The sequence below is a fragment of the Apteryx rowi genome, unplaced genomic scaffold (assembly GCF_003343035.1).
Source record: "Apteryx rowi isolate R43461 unplaced genomic scaffold, aptRow1 scaffold_136, whole genome shotgun sequence".
NCBI lineage: Eukaryota > Metazoa > Chordata > Aves > Apterygiformes > Apterygidae > Apteryx > Apteryx rowi.
Genome location: NW_020447597.1, coordinates 322,976 through 350,933, shown reverse-complemented (window position 1 = coordinate 350,933; position 27,958 = coordinate 322,976). Strand labels below are relative to the sequence as shown.

The window sequence follows — 27,958 nt, the reverse complement described above, 5'->3', positions numbered from 1 at the left end:
GAAAAACAGGACATCATGCAGAAATTAATGATCGAAGAAAGAGATAAATTACAGAAAATGTCTAAGCCGGCATGACACTAGCTTTTATGAGGGACCAATTCAAAATACTGCAAAAAGTAACGTGGTACTTATAACACTCCAGCAAAACTGCTTTCTGCTTACTTAGTTCTCTTCCCACTGTTTTCTCTTGTTTTCTCTCTAGTATTTCAATCTCTGTATTTTGACAGTTTGAAAYTGTAACATTTTGTATTCTTCTTCTTTTATTTCCATAGCTGATACAATGTGTTTTCCTCCTTATCAAAGAATAATTACAACCAATAACAATGGATAAAACTTGCCATAGGCCTGCAAGTAGCAAAAATTTGCAAGCATCTGCCAATGCATTGCAACATATCAAACAGCCTTCCTGCAATTACAGCTCTAGGTCTTCTCTGAAAGCTAGCTGTGGTCAGACATACAATTGCAGCCCCTCTTGTTTTAAGGACTAAGCTAAATTGAACTCTTTTACATCTGCTCTCGTCTAAGAGTATTTCCTGCGAAAGTTCCTAAAACTGAATTAATAAGACAATTAGCAATTACGCAGAGAAATACAGAGTCAGAGCCTGCTACTGCACGTAATGAAATCAGCAGAAATTTTAATACTAACACTAATGGGAACAGAATTAGGCTCCTGAGTTACATCTCTGAGGTGTGAGGAAGCCTGCAACTGTTCACCATAGTTATCACGATGCTCAAATCATGATTTTCAAAAAAGATTCCTGAATTAAGCTGTTGTCACACAGTGCTACTAAAATACAATTTTGTTAAACTGATCTGATTTACTCAGGAAGTGATTAGGCACATTTGGGAAGGAAAGCTACAGAAAAAGTTATAAATGGCTAGATTGACTTTTATTAAGCCTGTCAAGTGGCAGAAATCCCAGCCTACCGAACGGTAAGCACCTGCACACGGTACCGTTTAAGCACTCTTCCTGAGATAACCACTCAGTAAAAACGAGTCGCTAGCTGACATTTATTATGGAAGCAAGAACCAAGAACAAAAGCCATTTTCCAGCCRAACGCCCTAATTGCTGGACCACGGGCTGGGTGGTTAATTCCTTCCCTCCCAGGACGTTGCACTCTTGCATAGCGGCCTAGCTCCAGAGTAAAGGTGCCACGGCCAGACCAGCGACAGGCTGCGACCGAACACTCGTGCGGCAGGGGAAGRGAGCAATCAGAGCTCAAGCACTTCGCTTCCCGCTTAACGCTCTAACTACTCTCTTACTTGAAAGGTCAGCAGCAGAAGGAAATTTCTAAGCATCCTTCCAAAGACAAGAAACATTTGCATTCATAAACACGTGAACGGGGGCCTGATAGCAAGTGGCGGTGCTGCGTCTCAACTTAGTTTTAGAGAGGTGCTTATCTTGGAACATAAATCATGTACATAGATTTAAAAGAATTTCAGACACAAACCTCCCTCTGACATTTGTCAGCATACTGACTGTTGTAAAACCCACTGTATGTTGCAAACAAAATTGGTACCTAAAATCAGCATTTAGTTCCACTGCTGGTCCCCAATTTTTAACACTAGTTTATTCATCGCTATAAATCATGGTGCTTAACTCCCTTTTTGAATCTAGCCCTTAAAAAAATCTGCAGATCTGATTCGTCGTTCTTCTGCTTCRGTTCACTTTTCTAAAGTCGCTATAAACTGTCCACCCCCTTCCTTAGGGGCTATGACAGTGAAGTAGTTCACATATGTTTCATGGTTTGAACTTCTACAGAGCTCCATAAACGCCAAAATTCCTGAAAGAAGCCACTACACAGGCCTTGGAAGCAGAAGTCAGTCACAGAGAATTAGAGAAACCATAAATATTTGGTCTTAAATCAAGCTGAGCCTCAGTTCCCAGATTTCAAAAATAAAAATCCTCTATTATGAAGATGTGTAGCAAACAGTGGCAACTGGCAGCACGTACACGTTCCCCCCCACAGTCCCCTAGGAAATGAGTAATCCCAAATTCAGTGCACAATTTGAATTGTGCGTAGAGAATAAGATGGGAGGCTATACACTGAGGGATGGGTATTAACAGTAAAAAAGGAAAGCTGCTTTTCTATGGCCAGCATTCATCCTGTACACCAAATACGGCAGGGATCCAGCTGAAAAGCAGAAAGCAACAACATAAAAAGAGACTGCAACACGCATTTGTTCAAGGAACTGAACTGAGATTTTGATGCTGACTACCTCTGGGGAAGCTTTAATTCTAGTATTTACTAAGTATTGATTTTGCAAGCTAAAATTAACATTCAAATAGCTTTCCATATTTAAGTGTACACAGTTGTTAAATACTGTATTTTGGAAGGAGTGTCCTATTTACTAAAGGTATACATTAAGTAAATATATCAAGCATTGGGCACAAAGGCCAAGATGAGAACTGCACAGTTTAGTTACTAATTCTAATTCATTAATTTTTTCAATCCATTTAAATGTTCAAAATATTTCTGAGAGTAAGCATACGTAAGCATAATTCTGAACGATTTTGCTGTCACATTGTTTTTGAATACAAAATGCATTTTCTCAGTTCTATTTAGTATCAAGAAAATGGGCCTCCTGGTGGGAGCCACTGGACATTCATCACACTTGAAAAAGAGGTATTTATGTATGCACATAGGATGCCTAACTGTAGGCTTTGTTTTAAAATCATCTCAGATATCATTTACACAGATTTTTGCAATCAAATGTACATCATAAACTTAATAAATTCAAAAGCAAGCTAAAAAAATGTCTATTATGTGAGTCTTCTGTATATTTCATGATAAATTCAGATTTCATTTAAAACGTCCATAATGTCGGGTGGGGAGTCAAACACTTCCCTTTTGTGTCACCTGCTGTTTCTTTAAAAGCTGCCCTGCGGTTCCAGAAAGCTAGTACTTAAAAAGAGTAGGAGGTGAAGCGTTCTGTTCTGTTCCAAATCCTTTTAAATTAACTTTAACTGTCGGAAATATTGGCCAAGAGCCGACCCCCAGCTGCAAAAAAAAGACCTGAAAACACTAGGCACCGTATGTTTAATGGCTCTTTAAAGTAGCAATGCTGAAATTGCCCACATCCGCGGAAAAAAATAATACCGATCCTTAATTCAAACAACACATTTCACTAGTAAAAGGGAGTGTAACATCAATATTTATCACAGCACTTTAGGTGAGTTGCTTTCCCATGTCATTGGGAGGAGTGTGTCATATGTTCTACATGCTGAGGGTGCAGAGGATTTATTTGCAACACAATGCTAGTGAAACTATAATGTTGTGTAAAGAATGAAGAAAGGCTGCATGGATATTTCCTTGTTCTTAATGGTTAGAAGAGTAACTGTCGTTATTAAACAACCGGTATTCTTTTTTCCTTTGCTGGAACAAAAGTAAAAATAGATTCAAAAGAAGGGTAAATATCTTTGGAGGTAATTTAATGATACAGCTGCTGTGTAAGCTATTAAAAATGCATATTGCAAGGACATAATTCATGTCAATTTTCTGGCATTATCAGTCAAGAAGGTTTAATTACAAATACCATGCTTACCAAGCATTTCATGAAATCCTAACTGTGCTTTATTCAAAACCTGTATCTCAGAAAAAATCATGTGAAGTAATGCAGAATCACAGAACGGTTCAGGTTGAAGGGACTTCTGGAACATCTTCTAGTTCAACCTCCTCCCCTCACCCTCAAGCAGGGTCACCTAGAGCACATTGCACAGGATTGCATCCAGGCAGGTTTTGAATATCTCCAGAGAAGGAGACTCCACAACCTCTCTGCGCAACCTCTTCCAGTGCTCTGTCACCCTCACAGGGAAGAAGTTTTTCCTCATGTTCAGGTGGAACTGTCTGTGTTTCAGTTTGTGCCCGTTGCCTCGCATCCTGTCGCTGGGCAACACTGAAAGGAGTCTGGCCCCATCCTCTTGACACCCTCCCTTCAGATACTTGTACACACTGATAAGATCTCCTCTCAGCCTTCTCTTCTCCAGGCTAAACAGGCCCAGCTCTCTCAGCCTTTCCTCACAAGAGAGATGCTCCAGTCCCCTAATCATTTGTAGCCCTTCGCTGGACTTGCTCCAGTAGTGYCACATCCCTCTTGTACTGGGGAGCCCAGAACTGGACGCAGTACTCCAGATGTGGCCTCAGCAGGGCTGAGGAGAGGGGGAGGATCACCTCCCTCGACCTGCTGGCAACACTCTTCCTGATGCACCCCAGGATACCGTTGGGCTTCTTGGCCACAAGGGCACATTGCTGCCTCATGCTTAACTTGGTGTCCACCAGCCCTCTGGAAGGTCCTTCTCSGCAGAGCTGCTTTCCAGCAGGTCAACCCCCAACCTGTACTGGTGCATGGGGTTATTCCTCCCCAGGTGCAGGACCCTGCACTTCCCTTTGTTGAACTTCATGAGGTTCCTCTCTGCCCACCTCTCCAGCCTGTCCAGCTCTCTCTGAATGGCAGCACAGCCCTCTGGTGTATCGGCCACTCCTCCCAGTTTGGTATCATCAGCAAACTTGCTGAGGGTGCACTCTGTCCCTTCATCCAGGTCATTCATGAAGAAGTTGAACAGGACTGGACCCACTATTGATCTCTGGGATACACCGCTAGTAACTGGTATCCAACTAGACTTTGTGCCACTGATCACAACCCTCTGAGCTCTGCCATTCAGCCCCACCTAAGCATTCCAGGGGGCCTTCTGGAAAGAAGACAGTCAGAAGTAGACTAAATTCATTATTCTCGGGTAGCATGCTATTGCCAACCATCCTTGTTTCTAGAGGTCACTTTGGAACTGGAAGGAACTTAACTGTGTTCATGCACTGTTTAAGTGTATGCCCATTAAAGCTTTTCTGGGTATATGCAACAAGTCTAGCAAGACCCAGATCAATTATGCCATGAAAACAGAAAGGATGCTGTTAAATGGTAGGAAAAAAGTCCATGGTACACAGATCTTTTCTGAAGAAAGCTCAGCCTACCTGGCCCAACCATACAAAATAATAAACAACAACAAAAACAACAAAAAGCTAGGCAACACTGATGTAAAGAAAAGAATTGTTTTTTCTTAACCATGCAAGACAAGCCTATAAGGAATTTCAGTTCTAAGAACATGCATCAGACTTCTCTACTAAAGACATCAACAATAAAGAATTCCTTAGTCACTTATGAAATATTTCTCATTCCAGGCACCACAATATATTTTAAAAACATACTTTTGGAATAAATGCAAGCTGGATTGACACAGGAAACAATTTTCTCTAAAGATTATTCAGCAGTAGCACAGAGCAGTGTCTTGCAGAAAGAGGGCTTCCAGTCAAAGATATAGCCCCTTACATAGTGACAAAGAAAACACGTCAGTGCACGTTAAAGAAGTAGACCAGATCTGGTTTTGACACGAGAAGCAACTGAGATGGGCATTCAAGTATCCAATTAATTAAGAGGCAAGCAAATTTTCATCTCACCACAACCATCTCTTTATGAAGGAAGGGAATTCAGCTACAAGGAAGTAAAGCAACAATAGTACCAGGCCCCATTTTACTCTCTCAAGACCCAAAGAGTTCAAAAACATTGGGAAAACTGAAGGAAAGAAATAAGTGCAGATGTACCCTAACAGTAACTCCTATGAGTTTTCCAGCAGAGAAGTACACAGAGAGCACTCACAAAAAAGACTTGCTGTGTTTTTATCAGTTACAAAAAGTTCAAACAGAAGGCTCATAATGCTGACTGAAAGATGCACAATTTTGATGCACCACATCCTAGACTATGGCTATGGTAATGTGATTCATTCAGTGACACTGTCACAAATCACAGCAGTATCACAGAAAACCAAGACCATATGCATGAACTTCATTATTATTCTAAAGAAACCATCTATGTCTCCAAATATTACCATATGACCCCAAACATTATGGTGATGACACTAAATTTAGATAAATATACTATTTAGTTTATTACTTACCAGCTCAGTGTGAACTTTAAGATGTGCCTGGAGCTTGTATTTATCTGGAGTAGAGTAGTCACAATGTTCTGTGGGACATTTCAGCAAAATATTACTGTGTTTCTGAATGACGTGACGTTTAAGGCAGTTTTTGGTGATTGATGAATAATTGCACTGGGAGCAGTAGTACAAGTGTTCTCGAGTGTGCGTACGAACATGCATGTCATAATGCACTTGGTACCAAAACAACTTGCCTAAAAACAAAATCAGACATGAAAACAAGTAAATTCTAAAGATCTGTTTAAAAACTGACACAATGAAAATTCCAACACATACCCAGTTTTCTTTTAGGGCAAATCACAATCTTTGAGTCCTGTCTCTTTTGTGTTTAATGAAAACTTGTCCTAAAGACCCTTCACTAATGAAAATATATTTAGGGAAAAACAAGAACAAGAGATACTTTTGTCTAAAAAGACTGTGCAATATGTCCTGAAACAGCCTGATGGCATCTTTAATACTGGATATACCACAAGTTTGTTCCTGATAAGGAAGTCCTTTAAAGCTGTTCTCCTACACAAAGAAGCTGAATGCAACTGTACACTAAAAGAGATTGCCAGAAATCTTTTTTTTTTCCACTTCCTTTCCTGTCATTTCCTCCTAAAAGCTGTTCTGACATAAGAGCACCAAAAAGAAAAAGCAAACAGAAATTAATCTAACATATAAATACAATGCTATGATGTTTTAAAAATTAACATTTTTTTTCAAACTTTGATTCCGGTCTCTTTTCAAGAATGAAGGCTGCAAGATAAATCCAAAATTGTTCCACTTCAAATTGTGTATGCACAAAAAGTTTCAGTTAGAACAATGGGAAAGGTGTATTCTTTCTTTTTTTTTCTAAATTAAAAAAAAAAATCAGAACAGTTTTGATCTGACGCTACACAATGAAGTTTTCCATCTCACRGAAACTGGTTCAAAATAAGTCACAAAAACATGCCAGTATACATATGCAATGCACGGAATGTATACTATTTATACATCCTTACATACTACATAAAAATTCAGACTCTTAATTTCATACCAAGCCAATATGAAGCTTAAACACTGAAAGCATGGACTGACAAATGCTTAACATGGATGCTTATGTCTGTTCTGCTCGGCCCCAGTGAAAATTATGAGCTGGGGGGGAGGCAGGCTGACAGAAAGAAGCTGGTTTTCTACGCTTAGCAGAACATTTCATCAAATTTCACGTCAACAGAGAATTGACCCTCACAAAGCTTTGCTTTGTTATATCCCCCTAGTACTTTCTTCAGGAGATCCGAGTTCATTTCACACTGTTTATACAGCCCAAAGTAAATCTAGTTGGACCCCAGAATCCACCCTGAGCTAAAAAACTATTACTACAAGTATATATAACTGTATCAAAAACTATAAATCAGAGCATGAAAAAGATAGGCCGCTATACAGCATTTTTAAAAAATAACAAATGCCATTCTATTGCTCCTTACCACAATATTCACATTCCAAGTCTCCATAAACCTTCCGTATCCTCTCACACAACTCTGTGTTCATTTGTCTCTTCTGCAAGCTGTCCAAGATCTGCATAAAGGCAACAGCTCCACTCCGATTATCCGTTGTAACTGCATTAGAAGAGTCTGCCTGCGAACTACCGGCTGCATTAGAATCTGGTGTTGGCAAAGGATTAGGGGCTTCTGCTGAATTTTGATTTGACGGTTTATTTGTTTCTGATTCATTAGGAGAAACAGACTGATTTTTCTCTTCAGAAAGGTTCTCAGTCATTGCGTTGTTCTGATTTTGATTTAAATTTTTGTCTTCCGACAACAGAAGTTGGATTTCCTCACCCTGAATATTTACAGAACTGCAATGATTAACAACTTCTTCATTTCCAGGAGAAACTTTTAACTCATCAGGAGCAGAGGTACCATTTTTCATCATAAAGCAATCTGATGCTACACAGGATTGAACGTTTGGGGCTGCTATGTCTGTTGATGCCTGACACAGTGGCTCTGTTACATTATCTGCCAGAGGATTTTCAAATTCCATGGAAGGGACTGTACTGACTCTTAAGTCACCATTATGCTGACCATTATAGTTTACCTCTGCAGCCTTTGATTCGCCTTCACAAGCAGATGATTTTGGTATGCTAATAGCATCAGTACTCATTATAGTCAATTCATCTGCACTTTGTGCTAGCTGTTCACCCAGTGCTTCTGGCTGGATATCGCCTCCTGGCTCAAGCAGGCAGAAACTCTGATTGATAGAACTGTTAAAAACAGAAGTCTCTGGCAAATCCGTGTGCACATCTTTGATGTGAGCACGGAGTCTTACAGAACTAACAAATTTCTTCAGGCAGACAGAACACACATATACAAAAGGGTGTTTTCGAACGTGAAGCTCAAGAGCTTGATATTTAGTGGCTCCATGACCACAGAGCTCACATGCAAAGGGCCTTTCATCACCATGAACAAGCATATGACGGTCTCTATCCAGTTCATTTTTGAATTTGCGTTCACAAATATGGCAGTCATAAAGAAGCTGTCTTTTGCCCTCTCGTGTCATCAAGCGAAGCTCGTCAAAAACATCTTTTACTTTTTTGTCTTGAAGGTCATGTGTTTCCTTGATATGCTTGATTAAATTTTTAACATCCGAGTACTTTTTTTTGCAGAAGCGACAATGCTGCTTAATTTTCTTGTGAACTCTTTCAATGTGGACTTTGAGATGGCCTTTGCTGAGACAAGTGAATGTACAATAATCACAGCTGAACTTCTCCCCTGTATGTTTCCGCATGTGGACATTTAGGTTGGCTTTGATTGCACTGGCATAATTACAGTATGAACACTTGTAAGGCTTTTCATTTGTATGAATCCTCAAGTGTGCTTGGAGGGAGTGTTTAAATTTGAACACCTTGTTACAGTATTCACATGTAAAAATCTTCAGCTGAGTTGGACCTAACCTAAAAAGAAACCAAGCCAGTTATATTTACAATATTGATACAAAATATAGCAGAAATTTCCTAGATGTTCATAATGGACATATATGTTCATCTTTATTTATTTTAAAAAGATGTTCATCACAGGCTTTTTAAATTCTGTAACTGATGCATGGATTATTTTTGGCTGTTCCTTTATTTAAAAAAAACAGGAGAGTACTTCACTTCCACGAAAATCGACAGGGAAGCATTCATTCATATTCTGCATGACCATGAATATAAGGGCTTCAAAACTACCTGCTTGATTTCATTGCCTGTTCATATGGGGTTTGCTGAATGGCATATTCTTGATACCCTCTTCGTTGTGCTGGGTCTTGAACTGTTGTCTCTGGAGTTGTGGGTTCACTTTCTTGGGGAGTAGCCTCAACTGGGACAATTTTTGTGGCTCCTAGAAGAAGAATGAAAAAAGTCATTAAAAGTGACATACTAAAATGTTGTTTATAATATACAAATATAAACAAAATATTAACTCTGCAATCATTAGTTCAACTATTTTACTTTCTGTTGTTAAATTTGCCTGCACAAAATGACAGATATACTTCTGTCAGACATACAGTACCTACACTGCAGATCTGCTTAAATAACATAAGACTGCTGGCTTTGTGGATTATTAAAGCCACTTGATGCCTACTGTTATAAGATTTTCCTATTTTCAATTACTTGTATCTTTAAAAATTTTTAATTTTTCTGTTTCTGCCTCAAACAACACCTTCTGAAAAACCTCAGCCAAGCTGTTTAATCAGTTCCACAAATAAGGCTGGGGAAAAAAGACTCTGCTTAGTCTACATATAGAAGTCTGGAAATCTTTTCCTTGAACAAATGTTTTACTTCTTATACTTCAGTGTATGCTGCCATCATCCTCTCAGAACAAACGCGTACGCTCCAAGTGCAGCCCTCAGTCTCCATTAGAAGCACAGAGTAAAGGCGCTCTGCTGAATGCAGAAAGACCAGATTCTATCCCACAGAGATCTCATGTTAATTGAAGCAAAAATAAGCACATTTGGAGATGTGATAACTAGATGGGTGTTCTTTATCTTCTGAACAGTTGGTGGGCAACATTCAAGTCTGATCTGCAGAAATGCAAGGCATCCACAGTTACCACTGAAGCTAATGAAAATTCATATAAATGTTAATTTACACTGAAAAACCTTGAAAATCTTAAGTATTTCAAACCAAGCATGTAGTATTGATTGATCTCCCTCCTTTTTAATTTCTTAGTCCATCTGTAACTCATCTAGCCATGTGTTAAATAGAAATGCCATTATCTCCATAAGTTAAATATATATATATAATTTGTGAAATCTTCATATTCTATTAAGAAATAGTATAGAAAAACTCTGAAGATAACAGAAATTTTGCTTTCAGAGTTGATACTGAGCAACGGATAGTAAATGAGGGACCACATACTGAGTAACAAACAAAAAACAAGGTATTGAACACGTGGTAACAGATGAGCATCCACCCATCCTAGAGAGAAACAGTAGACGACCTGTAATTAAAGACTGTTCTACAACATACTGGGTACAAAGCAGCAAGTAACWCTGCACATGAAAACATCTTTGATTTAAATACTGAAGTTAACAACAGAATGTAAAACTGTATTTACTAAGTTTCTCCTTATTTTCTTTTTCTTGGGGATTAGTATTTGATCCCTTTTCAATTCACCTGATTAAAAGTTGAGAAAAAATGGTAGAATATACTTCTGTGACAGAGGAAGGATTATACAATAAGAATCAAAGAAATCTGAGGAAAAGACATAAATGAGAGTCTAGAAAGCACAAGACAGTCAAAGTATTTTGTTTTTCAATGGATTCTCACCATTTGTTCACATACAGTTATTTATAAAATGAAACACGTGAAGAGAAAGAAATCCAAAGAACGATGCATGAACCTTTCCTTTTACAAAAGGAAACTGCAGGTTTTTCTCTGCTCTACAAAAGGATGAACTTCATTACTGTTCCATTCAAACAGCAGTTTTTGAAGATAATATTTACAAATATAAGCAATATTAGCATGAAGCCTATGAAATAATTTGTAATGGCCACAAAACTACACCACAGAGAGTGCACAGTCCAAAGAAAACTGGTTGGCCAGCACATCATCAAATCCACTGGAAAAGTTTCCCTAAAAGTTTTTAGCCTGCAGAGACTTGCAAGAGAAACAGGACAAAAAGGTAGGTAGAGTATATGGGAAAATCAGCAGATGAAGTGGAGAGTAACCAACATATGTAAAGTACTTAGGGGCATCAAGCTGAGGAGGGGAGTGGCACAGAAGTGACATGGGAGAAAGATGGAAATCCTATGGGTCCCTCAGAATGATTTAAAGTGGCAAATGGAATATTTTGAGAAGATGCGTGGTGGGAATATATAAGGGTATTTGCTGTTTTTTGTATCAGATGGGACATCAGACAACTCTGTAAGAAAACACACTACATTAGTTCTGTTGCTTACAGAACTGGCTGGGTGTAAAAATGGCTTTTTTGATTACTGCTTTTTAATAATGCGAACTGAACTTCCAAATTTTCAGATGAAATGTTACCAGGGCATTTTAACTTTTAGTCTTCTTACCACCACCCCTCTCCTCTGCCCCAGAAGGCCAGGTTGTTCAGTGGGACTCTTATCTCCCAAATTGCACTGTAGTAGCCCAGTGAGATGGGGCCTCATCATTACAGTAGAGGAGATGTGGTTCAAACAGTAGGCTGAGCATAAAGAAAAGAACATTATCAGACTCATTACTGAAAATCATTATTAGATACCAGAGCAGTGTTTCCATACTTAAACATTTTAAAAATAGAAGCAAAGCTCTCTGTATTTATAACCACTCAATTAAAAGAAAATAGATCTTGAACAGATATACAGGCATGGCTACCTCTCTCAAGCTTCTCATTTCCTGAATACAAGGCAAAGATCCTCATTAAATGTTCTGCACTGAACCTCCTCTGTGCCTTTCTGCCTTTCAGGATGTTTGAGGACTTCCTGAACAGTCTGTTGAATTCCTTAACAGTCTTCTCTACCTGTGTAAAATCTGGCCCATCTAATTCAGGTGATTAACATAAGTATTGCCTCACTGGTATTTTAGATACCCGGAGTGGAAGGAACGCTGCAGGTTACCCTAGCGCTACTACCTAAATTCCCTATGCAATCAATAGAGAGACAACTACCTCTAAAAACCTAAAGAGAAAGGTCCAGTTCTTCTAACATACAGATCATGTATTTGCTTGCAGTAGGCAATCCAGGCCACCCATGTTAGTTGGTCACTTCCTATCCTGGGAAGATAGGGAAGCATTAAGGACCATTGCCCTCCCTCCACTTGGGATGCTGCCTGAGAATGGGCTCCTAACTGACCAGCAGCCACAGAAATCACTGCTGTGTCACAATCTAATGACTAAAACACTTGCCCAGGAAATAAACTTGTTTTTTATGCTCTAGACAACCTAACAGGTAGTAAACCAACCCGCCCCACATCCCAGGAGAATGTCCTCAATATTGCTGTCTCTAAAAGCAGATGCCTATGGAAAAGTGTAAGAACAAGGTAAACAGATATGAAGTCTCATTTGCCAATAAAAGCATCATATCCCAATAAGGAAGATAAAAGTTTGCCTGACTGTCTCCCTAGAAAACCACTGCAAGAAGTTAGAGTATACAAATACTAAGGGGAAAAATACCTTCTCCCCCTCTCCCTGCCCCAAAACTCCCTCCTCTAGCCAAGTTACATCTTTATTTTAAACTCAGAATGGACTTTATTTTACTAGACTTTGTCTTTTGTTTTCTCCTCTTCAGTCAAAATTATCGACTCCAAGTAAATCTGATTTAAGGGTAACAAGATTTGAGTTCCTTTTGATATTCTGTGAGAGCAGCTTCTACAGGTATCTATCACCCTGTGTGCCTCATCTCTGGCTCAAACTCAGTAAAGGCCTCTAATCTCTTATTACCTATCCATTAGAAAAGTAATTTGGCCATCACTATAGAACTCTCCAAAAAAAAAGCTCATCAACAGTCAGAAAGCCAAACAGAATGGAAGGAATTAGGAAAGGATCAGAAACAAGGAGACACCATTAGGCCAGCATCCAAATTCCATGAACCTCCTGCAACTTAGAGAATACAGACAAAAGGATATAGAAAAAGAACTAAAAAAGGGTAACACAAAAAATAAAAATGGAAATATTTCCCTTGGATAGGGACAAACAAGCTCAGGGACCTTCAGCTTAGAAAAGAGATAACTGAAAGAGGAATATGACAAAGACCTCTAAAATCAGGAATACCATGAAAGAAGAGTATGAATAATCATCCTCTATCTCATAAACCATGAACAAAGAGCAGTTCAAAGAAAGAAGCAGGCAGAAGGCTTAAAAAGAAACAGAAGAATATACACTTTCACCCAGTGTATAATTAAATTGTGGAACAGTTACTGCAGGACATTACAGAGACTGAAAATATAAATGCATTCAGGAAGGGATTAGACAAATTAATAGGTAGGTATTAAATAAAACGATCCAGATGCAACTACCCGCTCAATAGTTGTCAGAAGCTGGGAAGCTTTATATAATATGTCTCCATTTCTTTCACACAGAGATGCTGCTAGCTACCTTTGGGAACAATTGATCTGGCTAAATTGACCTATAAGTTACAGCTACGTTATCCACTTTAAGATTTAAAAAACCCTCTTGATTTAGGGCTTGGTCTGGGTAGATGAAATAATTTAAGGGGATGAACTGAGTATCTATTTCTTACAATCTCTTTTTGAATGCATTTTTTTCAGCTTCTACAATATCTTGTGTAACATGCTCCAAATGTACGCGACCCTTGCCAAGGCAATTCTGAAATTGAAACCAACAGAAACTAATCCTACCATAACCCCTTCCTGTGCAAACCTCATCTCCTCTTCCCCAAAAATCTTACACAACAACAACAGCAATAAAAACTTTAAATTTTCTTTCAGCTTACTTCACCATGAGGTAAAACATATTTAAAATAAAGACAAATAGAAACACAGACCTGGATATGGTGGGATGAAGATTACTACCYCTTTCAACATAGCTGGTCATTAGATTGGCTTCGCTAAATCAAACTGTGTCCTATTAAAGAGACCATGGTAATACAAATACTAGTTCACATTCTGAGGTGAGAGCTTAAATTCTCTTGACCTTGCTTATGATGCAATTCCACAGCTGCTTTAAATCAAAAAGTTAGCTTCTTTTCTCTAGCCCTTCTCCCAGATACATGTTCTTGATACCTTGGTACCAGCACGAGGGTTTATGCAGAGGCAGATCAGAGAAGGGACTGGGCGAAGGTCTAAACCATTTCTCCCCTCCCAGAGATAATTCATTTTCTGATGTGATTTACCCCACAAATGCACAAATATATATGATGGTCCAAGGGATAGGAATTTGTGGCCAGAGACTGTGGAGAGAGGACAGCACTGCCCCTGTGACAGCAGCCTGTACTTCAGTGGGCTTAGAGACCTAAGTCACTCGGCTACTTTAAAAGAGGGCAGCCCCAATCCCTTCGCTTTCCCCAGCAAGACCCAGGCTGTCACCGCTTTCCCTCCTCCCACCGCTGTGTGTGGCCCCAACGTGAAATGGTGCATTAAGCCAAACTTGTAGGAAAAAAACCCCTTTCCCTGATAGAGAAAATGGATATATGCATGTATGCGTTTATTTCACCAGTTTTAGCTTTTCAATCAGTTTGCCTCTAGGTGAGACAAGTAGTAGTGCTGGTGAAAGGAAGGGGAAAGTGAGCTGGGAAGTAAGAGACAAACAGGAAAGCTCCTTTGGAAACAGTCTGGTATTAAATACATTCAGCTATCACAAGCCCACAACAGCAGGTCTGTGAGACACAAAAAGAGTCATCCTGTACAGAAAGGCCAGTTATCAGTTTAGTCGTCACGTAGGTTCCAAATATTAAGCAAAACAACATTCTTCTGCTCCTTTCCTGCTTCCCAAAATCTTCATGGGAGGAGGATCCAAGCATTTGTAAGCTTACAGCACAAAGCGGAGGAGGAGGAGGAGGAGGAGGCAGTTGGCTTTTTACGGATCTCCTCAGCAGAAACTGAGCAGAGAAAAACCTGCACAGCCTTATGTCAAGAATTCACAGGAGAAACAAATACAAATACTTTAGAAAACAAGTTTCTAGTGAGCCAAAGATTCGTAGACTTGGCAAAGAGAAAAAATTACTAGCATCACGTTAATAGGTACTTTAAGCTATTTTTGTATTTTTTCAAGCTCCACCAAAAGCCAAAAAATCTACCATTTTCCATCTTCTCAGGAGCATAGGACAAATCTCCTAGTAAATACACACAAGATAATTTTTTTAAAATATTACAGGACAAGTCACCAAATTAAATGTTAAAAGTAGAATCTCTCCTAAATCGTACTAATTGGGTGTGAATAATAAATGTCATTTTTAGAAGCCTTCATAACAGCAGAGAATTTGAATATAGAAAATAAAATACATTAAAAAAACCCAGAAGACTGAGTATCTGGCACTGAGTTTACCTATTAGTCCTTAAAAGCAGGTTACGAACAAAAGTATCTGTCATTCAAAGTCAAGCATTTTTAGATGCGCCTATAATTGTACTTATTCGCTTCTACTCTTAACTGAGATGTTAACAACAAACTGTACTCTCTTTAAGCAGATGCAAGGGATAAGTGTTCAGGAAGCCAACATTCATTCTCTTTTTAAGGGCTTAGGGTCTCTCCAGCTATGCCTGAAGGTACTTCAGTGATCGCAGAAAAAAGCTGCTACCACTTTTGTTTAAACTGTACTTACTCTGTGGGCTGATGCAAGCTTTCACATTTCTAAAGCTGTAAATATATTACCTTTCATGTGCCCCCACCAAAACATCCTAGGAAAGGGAGGTGGGGTGACATCAGTCTTGTCTGACTCTCCTTTCTGAGAAGTAAGAAACTATCTGGTCTGTTTGTTCAAAGGGATTTTGAAGAGATCGATTTAGTCATCATCTGCYGCACACATGGTGTAAAGCTGTCTCCTAAACCTAAGTAATGCACGGTGAAATTACAGCAAACAGTTAATATAATACTCCTGAAAGCACTTTKCATAAAAGAAAGGAAACACACTGTCTGAGTATGATTATTTCCTCTATACTGTGGATAAAATCCAACAAACGCTTATGACACCTTCAACAAGATTTTATTGCACTATATACTAAAAGTGGTATTTATACACATGTTTAAGCCTAGATAACAGGCGGCTATAGAATGCTAATGCTTGCAGAAAGATAATAAACTGAAGGAGGTTACAGTAAAATATGAATATGAAGCTATGTTTGAAGGCCCTCTCAATTACTTGACTGAGGATTACTGTTCTTATCAACTTGAAATTACCAGCTAGAATATATATAAAAGTCATTGCTGTTAAAGACACCTAAATTTATTATTAATAATAACTAATAACAATTAATTATTAATTTTATTAAAGCCTTTTGTCTGTAACACATATTATCCACAAATACCTTTGAAGTTGAAGCAGGCTGTTTTAATGTTTCAAGTTATTCAAAAGGCACATATATATAAAGAAACTGTTGTTCTCTGAAGAAAAGTGTTTACTAGATAGTAATTAAGGCAGCAGTTATCTCTTTTTTTCTTCATTTCCTCTCCCTCATCACACACTTACTACATTTTTTTCACTATCTGCATTTAGTAGTTTTTCGCTCACCTCTAGGTTGGTTTCCTAAGAAAATGAGACTCTGATTTTTTTGTCTGCTATGTCTTTCCCTCTTGAAAACTGTTCTGCTCTTCGACAGAAAGGTAGAGATCTCAAAGAGAAAAAGTCTTACAACCTTCCTAAGATTTCTAAGATTCAGATGCACCTGGATAGAGGAGACCTAAATTACGGCCCTACCAAAATCCCTGAGGAAGGGCGAACGTACAGGCCCATGGATCAGCAGCCATATAAGCCCCTTAACCAGCCATCACATTCTGCCCTTTGCCCAAAGAAGTGGAGGCTCCTGGAGGGATGCTCAGGTATGGCAGTGCAACGGGGGCAGAATGGGAGGAGAAGCTGAATGTAGTGGGAAAGGGGTAAAAGAGTTGGGAGACGCAGCAGGGAAAACGAGTGTTTTGCAACAGCTAGGAAAGAGCGTGGAGTCACAGTCACACGAGAGAAATGAGCATGCAGTCAGCGAGATGAAGCAACCTTCCCTTCTAAGCACGCAGGATATATTTAGTTCAGCTCATCCAGCTTCCTCTACTACCTTCACAAGTAGGAACACACTTTAAAAAATGAAGCCCAAGTGTACCACAGATCTCAATATCAAAAGATACTGAAGAACAACACAGTAAACCCAGACAGCTTCCAACCCACAACAAAAAAAAAACTATAAATACAGTCTAGTCAGTCTGCAATTTGCAAGGAAAACAACTGTTCAGAAATGTTAGCAATAATGAAGAGGAGAACGGTAAAGGCTATAAAGCTGAAAAAGATGCAAGATACCATTAAAAAGGGATTTTTGTCAGCCAGGTATGACACTATTTTATATAAACAGGCAAATACAGGCCTACTTTTAAAAGCAACAGTTTGAGATTATCCCCAAATCCTGTGATGAAAAGACACAAGAGAAATTTATAAATGAAGAATCTTTTAATTATTTCATARAAACATTACTTGATTTCCAAAAATATATTTTATACATTAGCTTGTATGGCCAAGCACTCTCTGTCAAACTACTATCCTAGTAGTTTGATAGAGAATTGCAGTACTACTATACTACTGCACAAACTATACTAAGCTGTTTGTATTTTCATAACCAGATTTACAGTTATGCTAATGATAAATGTAAATCAAGATCTGAAATAAACAACRATATTAGGGTGTAAAAATACTTTCCTATTCCTTGGTCACTGATATTTTCAGTTTCTTCTTTAAAACCATTCACAGACTAAATATAACTGATGTTAATGCAAATAAATAACCCAGGTATTACACCATCCGTTCCAAGCCTTTGTCACACCGATGAAGAAAGGTAACTGTAGTTTTAAAATGATGGACAGCTGCCAGATGCAGATATTCTATATAAAGATGACCAAATTAAACTAAATATTTTATTTTTCAGACAACAAATGTCCTAAGCAGTTGTCACTCTTAGAATAGGGACACTTTAAGTAGTGTCAGCATGAACAAAACCCAATTTCTGTATATAATGGATAATTCTGATTACCTGGAATAGCTTCATGGGCTGTCAAAACCACACTTATAATAGGATTTTTAGTTCCTGAAACCTGTTCAGCCTCCTTAGTTGATAGAGTTTTCTCTGCTTTCTGAACTCTGGGCCTCTTTGGAGGTTTTTCTCGCTCGTCTTCCTTCCTGTCAAGGTCAACGTCAGAATCATTACCTAAAGAGCAAACATCAGAAAGAATATAACTATGTACAAAATAAATGCAGGTATCACAGTTGCTAACAATATAGAAAGAATTAGGAGACAATTAATACTACTATAGAAAGAACTACTTGTTATCAGAAGAAGAAAGTAGTGCTACATGAGTCCCTAAAGGCAACTATTTTTTTTCCTCTCATTCATAGACCCAGTATGACACTCGGACAAATACAGAAAATACATGAAATACAAAAATTTTTTAAATAAAATATTGGTTTCTCAGAAACACTTATGTTCCTAAATTATTCTTAAAACCCACGGAAGCTTTGTACAATTTCTCATGATTTCATCATTCATGAACAAATTATTTTTCTCCTTTCCATAAGTAACTGTTCTGATGACCTTACGATTATTTCTCCAAGTAGCTGATTCATTATCCATCTTATTTAACAGAAGGTCCTCCAGCAGCCTCTCTGGATGAGTGTTTTTTCCCCACTGTTTTTCTGAATCAATAGCCAAAAATGTATATTTTTTTAGTGTTGATACAAGAAAAATTAAAGTTCAAAACAGTTCCGTGTTTCAATCCAACTCCTGACMTATAACACTGCCTTTTGAAGCCCTGCGCTTCTAAATCACCCCCTATCTTTTGCTGCTCAGAATGTCTTCATCCTCTTACAGGAGACATCTTGTGGTATCACAGACACAGGATATGATAACTAGAAAGCAACAACATTCATCTGAAACAAGAAATGAATAATCAGTAATCAGCTAAGTTGTTCCTTGAAGCTATTTTTTTTCTTAAAACAAATGAGGAGTTCATTACTGATATTCTAAAAATAACTTTATAGAAAAGGAGTTAGCAGAATGAGAATAAAAACTCAGGGGGTTGCAAGCTTATACTGAAGAATTTCTTTACATTAGATTAAGGGATAGAAAATGCAGGCTAGAAAAAACTCTTAGCAAATAAAGGCATTATGCAAATGTTCCAGAGGTAATGAGTAAAGAAAGGAAAAAATGATTTAAAGAAGAAAATTATAAATGAACCGAATGAATTTCAGAATTTTTCTGAGTCTGAAGCAGCTGACAGTCTCCACAGTAAGTCATTTAATGTATATTCATGAAGTGCTGTAGCTGTTCTACTGAGATAGGGAAACAATATATAAATATAAAATAGCAACAGCAAAGCTGCAGTGTGTCAGGAGTTGTTTATGAAATGCAAATAGCAAAAGTAGTGGCAAGATATGCCACATGTAAAAGCCTGTATTTTAATTTCAGTAATATTTTGTTAATATTTAGCTGAGAGTCAAACGAGTCTGTCTCGCATGATCTTACCTTAATGGAATGACAGTTTAAAGAGAGCTGACAGTCCCTTAAAAAAAATGATGGGCACAAGCACAAACTAGTAGCATAGTTTGGTCAGAAGACGTAACGAGCACTTGGCTAGATCCTACAAGCCAAGATTCACAACATTAGACTCAAAACCAAAAAGGAAATTAAGTGTGTAGGAGCTAGGTCAGATTTCTAAGGACGGAACACAAAAGAAGAGAACAAACATATAGAGGTAAGATCAGAGGGGCCAAGGCACAAAGTAAGGGACGCAAAGGACAACAAAAATCATTCTCTAATACAGTTACATTAGTAGTAAAAGAAAGACCAAGGAAAGCGCTAGGTCTCTAATCATTACAGAATAAAAGCTATCAAAGCAGAAAAGAGTAAAGTGCTCAAATACTTTTAGTGAAGATTGATGCAAAAAAGACACCATGTGCAATCAGGCTGTCAACGCGCTTACAACAACCCAAAAAAKGATAATGTAGCAAAAGCAAAAGAAATGACAGGCCAGACACTAAAGTAGGTTAGATATTTTCAAATTGGCCAAGTGTAAGTTTATTCTAAGACAGTCAGAACCACTTCACATGATTCGAGGGAAACAAAAGTGTGCTTCTCTTTACTGAGGGTGGGATTTGAAAGCTACAAACCAATCGGCTTACTATGAATTCCTGAAAATAGTAAAATTAAATTAAGTTTCTTTTTTCTATGCCAGATCTGTCAATGAGAAATAAGATTTCGCCACATTCTGTACTAAAAATTCAGACCCCTTTACCACATAAGTATATCCAGTACAATTTTTCCCTTTATGGGACATCTAATCTCTTTTTAGGTATCTTCAATCTGGGACAGCCAAACCTGTACAATAAGATGGAGAAACRTAAAGTTCAGGTGGAGATGTAATCCATAAGGCCAGTACAAATAGATACTGGAGGCAGAATTACATCAACCAAGTTGCTGCCTGTCCTTCCTGAGTACTTTCAGAAATGGAAACAGTAGAGAAACATATGTATTTGGCACCTTACTCATGAGTAATATGTAGTCAACAAGAAACCCAGGACCATGTCAGACCTGGGACAGAAAGTACAGCATTTGCTGACGGAGTCCAAGATAAAGGAGCCATCCAGAAATCAACTCCCAGTCAAAAAAAAAGGCTCTGAAAAGCTTGAGTATCACTAGTGACCTTTTCACCTGATGTCAGAATCTGCTAAGGTTTCCAAGTCTTCAGGGATTTCCCTGGATCAGATGGAAAATGCAGCAGTTTCAAAGGCTGACTACTTCCTAACAGAGAAGAGCACCTGTGTACTTTTCCTCTTATTTATGAGATTCTGATGGTGTGATTTATTAGCGTGTTAACATTATGTGACTATCTGATACATGGATGACTGCTCAGCATGCATTCCTTAAAGCCTGTATCTCCAAGATACTGACATGCACATTAGTGTTCTCTGAGAAGCATCTAATCTGTGCCCTGTCATTTTCCTAATGACTTTTCTTCAGGCATGAAAGGAGATGTCTTCAACAGCAGATCTTGAATGAAGATAAAAAAAATTAACACGCTTTCACTTAGATGTAGCTCTAACCAGGCTCAAGCCATACCTTCTGGAATCATATGTGGCGTATGGCATAAGGTTTCAATGTTACCTAACACAATTAGACATGTGTTCAACAAAAAATAACAGGACAAAATTCTAGATTCACCAGGAAGTCTTGAGTGCTTCAAATGATTTTGAGGAAGACAAATCTTGACAGCCACTGAAYCCAGAGTGGCTCCAACAAACTCCAGTGGCATGCAGGGGTGTGGGGGAGAATCTGTCCAGGTGAACCTATCCTTAGAATAACATTTCTGAAAAAGAAGGGTGAAGGCAATTTCTAGTAAGTTTTTGGCAGAAGCAGCACACCTTACAGTATAGTTTATCAACTCCTGCATAGCTTACTATGCAATGGATAGTCTTCACACAACCCTATAGCTGCCACAGACTGCATTCAAGAAAGCACCAAGGTCACTGGCAGAGCASATTCTGGGACAGCACCACAAAGCATAGCAAGGCTCAATGCTGAAAGTCCMCAAACCACTGCCTCTAAGTTTTTTTTTATTTCCTTCAACTTTCTTGGAATTGCCTGTGCTGAACACCACAAGACATGGGGCATTTGTAAGTTTAATCAAGATTCAACAGCAATTTCTGCAGCTAAGGTAGCTTCACAGAATGTCCATTTTGAGGCAGGTGGGAATCTCTCTRAGATCTCTCAGTGTTGATGCTCCTCTACAATGAGTACTGGATTCATAATCGATTACAGCTGCCTTCCTTTCCGTAACAGAGTATTTCAAGAAGAAGGAMTCCTTATGATGCTGGATGTACCAGTGATTCATGATTTCACAATTTATTAAGAAATCAAAGTTTTCCCTGATATTCTTTTCAGATCTTCCAAGTCTGAAAATGAAGACTATTTATGATTATACTGTCCTCTTTTGAGCAGCACCAGTGGAAAGCCAGATCAGACCTTGTTACTAGAAATGAGGTGTAGATTTGATGATTTGGCCAGAAAAGCCGTGAGAAGGAAATAAAAAAGGGGGAAGGGTAAAGTGGAGAGGAAACATAATGGAGCGGGGAACCCAAACAAATAAGAACCAAGTCTGAAGGCTGAGGCTATTGAGAGTATTCCTCAAATCTCTAAAAAAGGAAAAGAAGCTTCAACTCATCCAGATAGCTGAGAAGAACTGACAATGTGCTCTAACCCCTGCATGCCGTATTTTGGCATAATGATGGATTTGAATGTGTGCATGCCCTAAGGATACTTACAGCTGGAGAAGGTTTGGGGCTAAAATGCTTCATGCTGTGGTGTCCACCTTCAGTAATCATATAAACACGCAGTGCAACCCAACCCTTGACAAAATTTACATTTTGCATTAAAAAAAAATATTTTCAATGTATAAATCAGCTTGCCTACTTCTTTTACTTTAACTTAAGGCATACTGAGACAGAAATATGTTTACAGACAACTGTTAATGACTTAATACTAATCCACTTGCAACACTGTTGACAAAAGCTTTGTTACTTACAGTACCTAGAATGAGGAATGACCACCTAGTGAACTGAATTCAGACATGGTAAGCAAGCCTTCTTCCTCTGGAATTACATTAGCAATGACTTTTCCCCCAGCTTTCAGTATTTAGATTATAGTAAATTATGCTCTGCCTTGAGAGTTTCATTACATCTACTCTTTGCTTTTCAATTTCATTACATATACATATATACATATACTCCTCACCTGCCTTTTACTCTGTAGACTTCTATGATTTTGGAAAATATTACTGCTTTACAGGTATATAGGGTCTCATTAGCTCCTCATTTAGCTCCTTAATACAGCTGTAACATACTGATTGATATTGAGATCAAGTATTTCTAACATCAACATTTCATTGGGATACTTCAAAGGAATATCTCAATTTCAACAAATATCCCCTTCTACCAGAAACTGCTGTGTGGCGTTATTTTTTGGCGAGAGGAGCAGGAGGAAGGGGACAACAAACAATATAATTTTCCACATTTCTTACATGAAATAGAATCTACTAGTTTACTACCAACAATAAATGCACCTGCACAAATTTCACAGCAGAATTTGACCACTAACACAAGAAAGTCTTCTGATAAAGAATCAGAATACATAAAGATGTAAGCTGCCTATTAAAGTRTGTTTCCCTGAGGCTACTTTACTTAGTGTTAAACAACAAAGGGAATTATTTGGGCTGCTTATACTACTTCTGTTCAGTTGACAGTAAGGGTTAGCCATAGTTTTAGAGAGAAAATTCCACAGATTTGAAATATCTGTGAAGAAAAATCTTGCAACTAAGTTGTCTTTTGCATGTTTAGGTAATAGAAATCCAGAACTATATGATGAAAGGAAAGGTTATCATTAGGACAGTAGAATTATTTAGTTTGGCTGGGATCGTACATTGAATTCACAGCAGGAATATGAATAGAATCCAAGCACCACCCTACTCTTAAATTGTCTTTTTTAACCATCAGAAAAGTTAATTCAATGAGGGAATAAGTGGTTAAACTTGAAAAGCACAACTACTACCTTTTCTTTCTTAGATTGTAATTCTATGAAGATTTGAATATTGGAATTTATTAAAAAATAGAAAAGGAAAAAAAGGACCAACAATGGAGTTGAGTTTGTTAGTGACCCACACTAATGAATAACTAACTACTATTACCAGAATAATAAGCTAACAAATGTTTCATGCTTTTTCTTTCCTGATGTGCCTCTGTCAAATTAGTTTGCTAGTTCCTTCAATTCAACCAAGGGGAAAAGCAATGCAAAAGAAAAGGCCTGTTATTATTATTAAGTTATCTATGACTTCCTGTCTTAACAACAGAATTTCAAAAATGTTACTAAAAAAGTGATTTTAAGATAACAGAAGCAATTGCAGCATAAAAGTATTTATTAAAATGTTGTTCTTTATTTCATACACGCGGAAACCTAGCATCCAGGTGCTAAACACTAACTATAAAGATCATGGTTATGTGAGAATAACTTTTGCTTTACRTAATAAACCCAAAGTTTATGTGCTCCAAAAAAAGGACTGAATCTCAACTTCCACCTTTTTAGTATGAGCTGAGAACGTTCAGTAACCAATAGAACTAGATTCAGTATTTGCGAAGGTGCTAGGAAGTCACTGAGTGCTATGCAACTTCCAATAACTGAAAAAAGATCACATACTGGCCATGAACAAGCGAGTGCCTAATGCATTTAAGAAATGTTCCTGTCGGTGTTGATGACGAAAGCTACCGTCAGCTCTGAATGAATCAGTACTTCCAGGGTCCTGTCAAGCTACAGTCTTCACCTGTCCCATGGCTCCGAGGCCCTAACTGAGGATACTGCCTTCTGCATTCGTAACTGGAAGTACTACCYGGCATGTTTTGCAGACCCAGCTATACATCCCTAATGTTTTTGAATGACTCTTAATTCAAATTATTATATTTCTATAAGATGCTGGTATTCCATAGCAGCAAGAGAGTAGTTTGAGATGAAGTTTAAACTGACAAAATGAACATATGCAATTCTTTTCTCCTGCAAAGAGATTGACATATTACTTGTAAAAAGAGCTCATTTAAATTAGAATYGAGTTGATGACAAAAATATTTTAAATTAAGGACAAAAGTGCCATCTTTAAAAGTAATGCAGGCTTCTAAATCACTATGAACCTCTTGAAAAGGTCTAAAAAACATATCTGGAATGTTTGCATCAAAATCAGAATAGCATAATAACCATTAGAGGTTAATTTTTACAGGTCAGAAGCACTCCCAAAGTCTGTTATGCYGTTTCAGTGGAGAGGCAGTAATATTCAGAGAAAGGACAGTGACTTCTTAAACTGCTTGAATATAATTGCTTATTTTCTGATTAAGAAAGTTGTGCTGTTTGATTTAAACTCTTTTAAATCATGAATTTGTACTGGTGAATGCTTCTCTATATCGACACAAAGCTGATGTAAATTCAAARTTAAAGAGATTTTTATTTTATTTTTTTCTTTTTAGGTCAACGTTGTTCAATCCACAAAACAGAATCTGGCCTGTGTTCTGCTGTAACCTGTCTTCCACCCAAATCCCCATTTCCCAGCTACCAAACGTTCTCTCTTGTATCTGCCAGAGACTCAGGTATGCTGCAGTGTGGGAAAGAGATGTGGGTTAAAATAGTTAAGTGTCRTCTGTCCCCCAAAACAAGCCAGTGTAGAGGCAGCGACAGGGGAATCGATTCAACCCAGGAACAGCCAAAATCCCCCACGCCATTCCAGCGGCATGAGCACTAGCAGCTCCGTTTTCTGGCTGGGAGCAGGCACAGGGAAGCCAGATGCTGCTCAACTGTGCCAGGTTCCTCTTAGGACACAAAGGCAGGGTGGCAGWACCAGCCAGACCCAACCCATTAGCCACACAGTTCAATTTGGTTTAACCACATAAAAACACAAATAAGTATACACACAGCTCTGCTTAAATCACAGCAACTTTCTTAGGCAGATAAGCCCTCTATTTAAAAAAAAAAAGTAGCATCTATTGAGCATGTATATGTGAGATTTGTAAGCACAGTGGACATATTTTTTAATTCTGTGCAAGAAAGACACCTTTGTTCTTGCTGTTTTAGCAAATAAGCCCATCAGGTGAAGGCAGTCATTATGCATCAAAGGATTAAATTAGCTGCACAGAGGCTGTCGGTAACTAGTAAGGCTTCACGACTCCTGACATCGAGGGAGAGCCATCAACAAGAAACTGGGACCTCCGAGAGCTCGGTGCGGATCACAGATTACAGCAGCAAAGAACGGTAGAGGCCAGTCATGTCCACCAGTTATTTCTCTGACCAATACATACTGCTGTTTCAATACAGCGTTACCTTGTTTTGTCTATTGTAATTTTAAACCTCCAATATGATAAGGATTTCAACACTTCCCTTGGGGTTCAATACAGAAGAGCAATACATTTTATTACCTGGAAACTTTCTGCTGATAGTTAACTTCATTTTCAGCTCATTACACTCATCATGTTTCTCTTGGTAAAGAATATCAGACTGAAGTGTACATCTCAATATTTTTATGTTTAGCATAAAAATCTCTGAATCATATTTTAACTTGTTTATTCATTAATCATACAAAAATAATTTGATAATATATTTCAATCCACCATTCATATTTTTAGTTATACCCCACATTCACCCTTCTTTTGACTAAAAATTGTCCTTATTTTCATGTGAAATGACTGTCATTAATAATACAGTAGTGTTGTAACACTTCGAACAGCAGCAAAGCAATCGAAAAAAACCAGCAATAATAACCTGGAACATTTGAGTGCATGTAGATTTTTTTCTAGTTTTTATTTTTATTATTGAACATGCTTTTTAATGTAAGTCTCAATTAAAGGTGAGACAATTTAGTGAAGATTCAGTTGTGGAAACAATAACTTTGAGTTTCTCATTTCTGTGTATGTACAAATGTTCTCAGTACTATTACCTGGGGAAGGGGTTGTTTAAGGTTTTTCTTCTTGTTTCGGTTTACATAAAGCCGCTACTTTTTGAAGTGGTACACTTTAATTAATCTCGCACAAGAATAAATCATGTGCAACTCACATTAAGCTAATACATGCATATTATTACTGCCAAATCTATGCTTTTTTTTTTTTTGTAGAGAGATACGTGTTGTATATGCAGAAATAAAAACATATGTGATTATTAATCAGATGTCCATATAATGCTAAACTTTGGAAGACATGAAAAACGTGAGAAAATAGTCAAATACTAATGAAAAGCAATTTCAAGTTGGAAAGGCAAAAGCTTAAACAATGGATGAAGGGGGGGAAAACCTAGCTAGTATATATTAAATTGGAGGTCAAAGACTACAGGAGAAGAATTTAGTCAAAGTGCTTTATGCATTTTAGCTATCTTCTCTGAACCACTGTGTCAGAAAYACGGGAGGTTATATCATAACTCTGAAAGGTTCAAAGAGCCTTACCAAAATTCTGTATCTAATTCTAAAAACTTCAACAACAGAGAGATCTGATCAAATTAGAAGTTTCAGTACTCTTATTTCACATAAACCAAAATACGTATAATGTCAGGAAGTCTGCATCTCATGGCTACTTTACTCTAGAAAATGTTGGGATTAAGCCTACTCATGCAGGTGAAATATTTGTTACACACACACACGCACACACACACATATATACAAAATGGCTGGTGAAATACCTGTAACACTATGTGCCGAGACAGCTATACCACTAGCTTTGTATGGTACATTTAGATGTTAGAAATATTTGATCTCAATATCAATCAATAAATTCTAAATCATGGACCTTATGCAAGAGTTTAATACAGATTTATTATTCCCTATTCAGAGTTCATATTCATAATATGAATTCCCCATTCATATTCAGAGTTACAGAATAAGGCAGCACCCGATGGAATAAGCAAGAAGCAGGTTTAAGAAACAAAAGTAACAACGCTCTGGAATTCATTAACAATAACCGGAGTAAAAATCAGAAATACAGACAGTTTTGTAACCTACTTAATTAGTTTAACAGCCTTCAGTTGCCAACAAGCTGGATGCAACCTCTAGTTCAGGGACTTTGTCAACGTTGCTGTGCCACCTAAGAATCCGGGCATACTCCCACTTTTTTTTTTTTTTTTTTAAATTATGATCAGGCCTCAATTAAATTACAAGAACAGGGGTTTTTATTATTATTATTTTTAATAGTGACATTTACAACTTCATTGTTTGTTTGCCATTATCATTTTAGACTTTTTTGTTCACATTTTGAAGGTTCACATATCATCCTCAGAACCTTTTCCTTAATGAAAATCGAGCCTGATAATAGCACAACTCC

At 37.8% G+C, this 27,958-nt stretch overlaps 1 protein-coding gene across 10 annotated transcripts in view; it reads right to left on the bottom strand.

Annotated features, from left to right (window-relative positions):
- ZFAT (zinc finger and AT-hook domain containing) overlaps positions 1-27,958 on the bottom strand; it is a 138,422-nt gene that overhangs the window by 43,814 nt on the left and 66,650 nt on the right. For 9 of the 10 annotated variants that reach the window (XM_026057085.1, XM_026057088.1, XM_026057086.1 and 6 more), the window contains 4 exons: positions 18,108-18,281; positions 9,171-9,321; positions 7,432-8,897; positions 5,948-6,180 (listed from right to left, as the gene is read on the bottom strand). In XM_026057085.1, the coding sequence (XP_025912870.1) occupies positions 5,948-6,180; positions 7,432-8,897; positions 9,171-9,321; positions 18,108-18,281 (2,024 nt within the window). Of the gene's footprint in view, positions 1-5,947; positions 6,181-7,431; positions 8,898-9,170; positions 9,322-18,107; positions 18,282-18,670; positions 18,720-27,958 lie in introns of those variants that run through there. The other variant, XM_026057094.1, reaches the window with a different exon arrangement.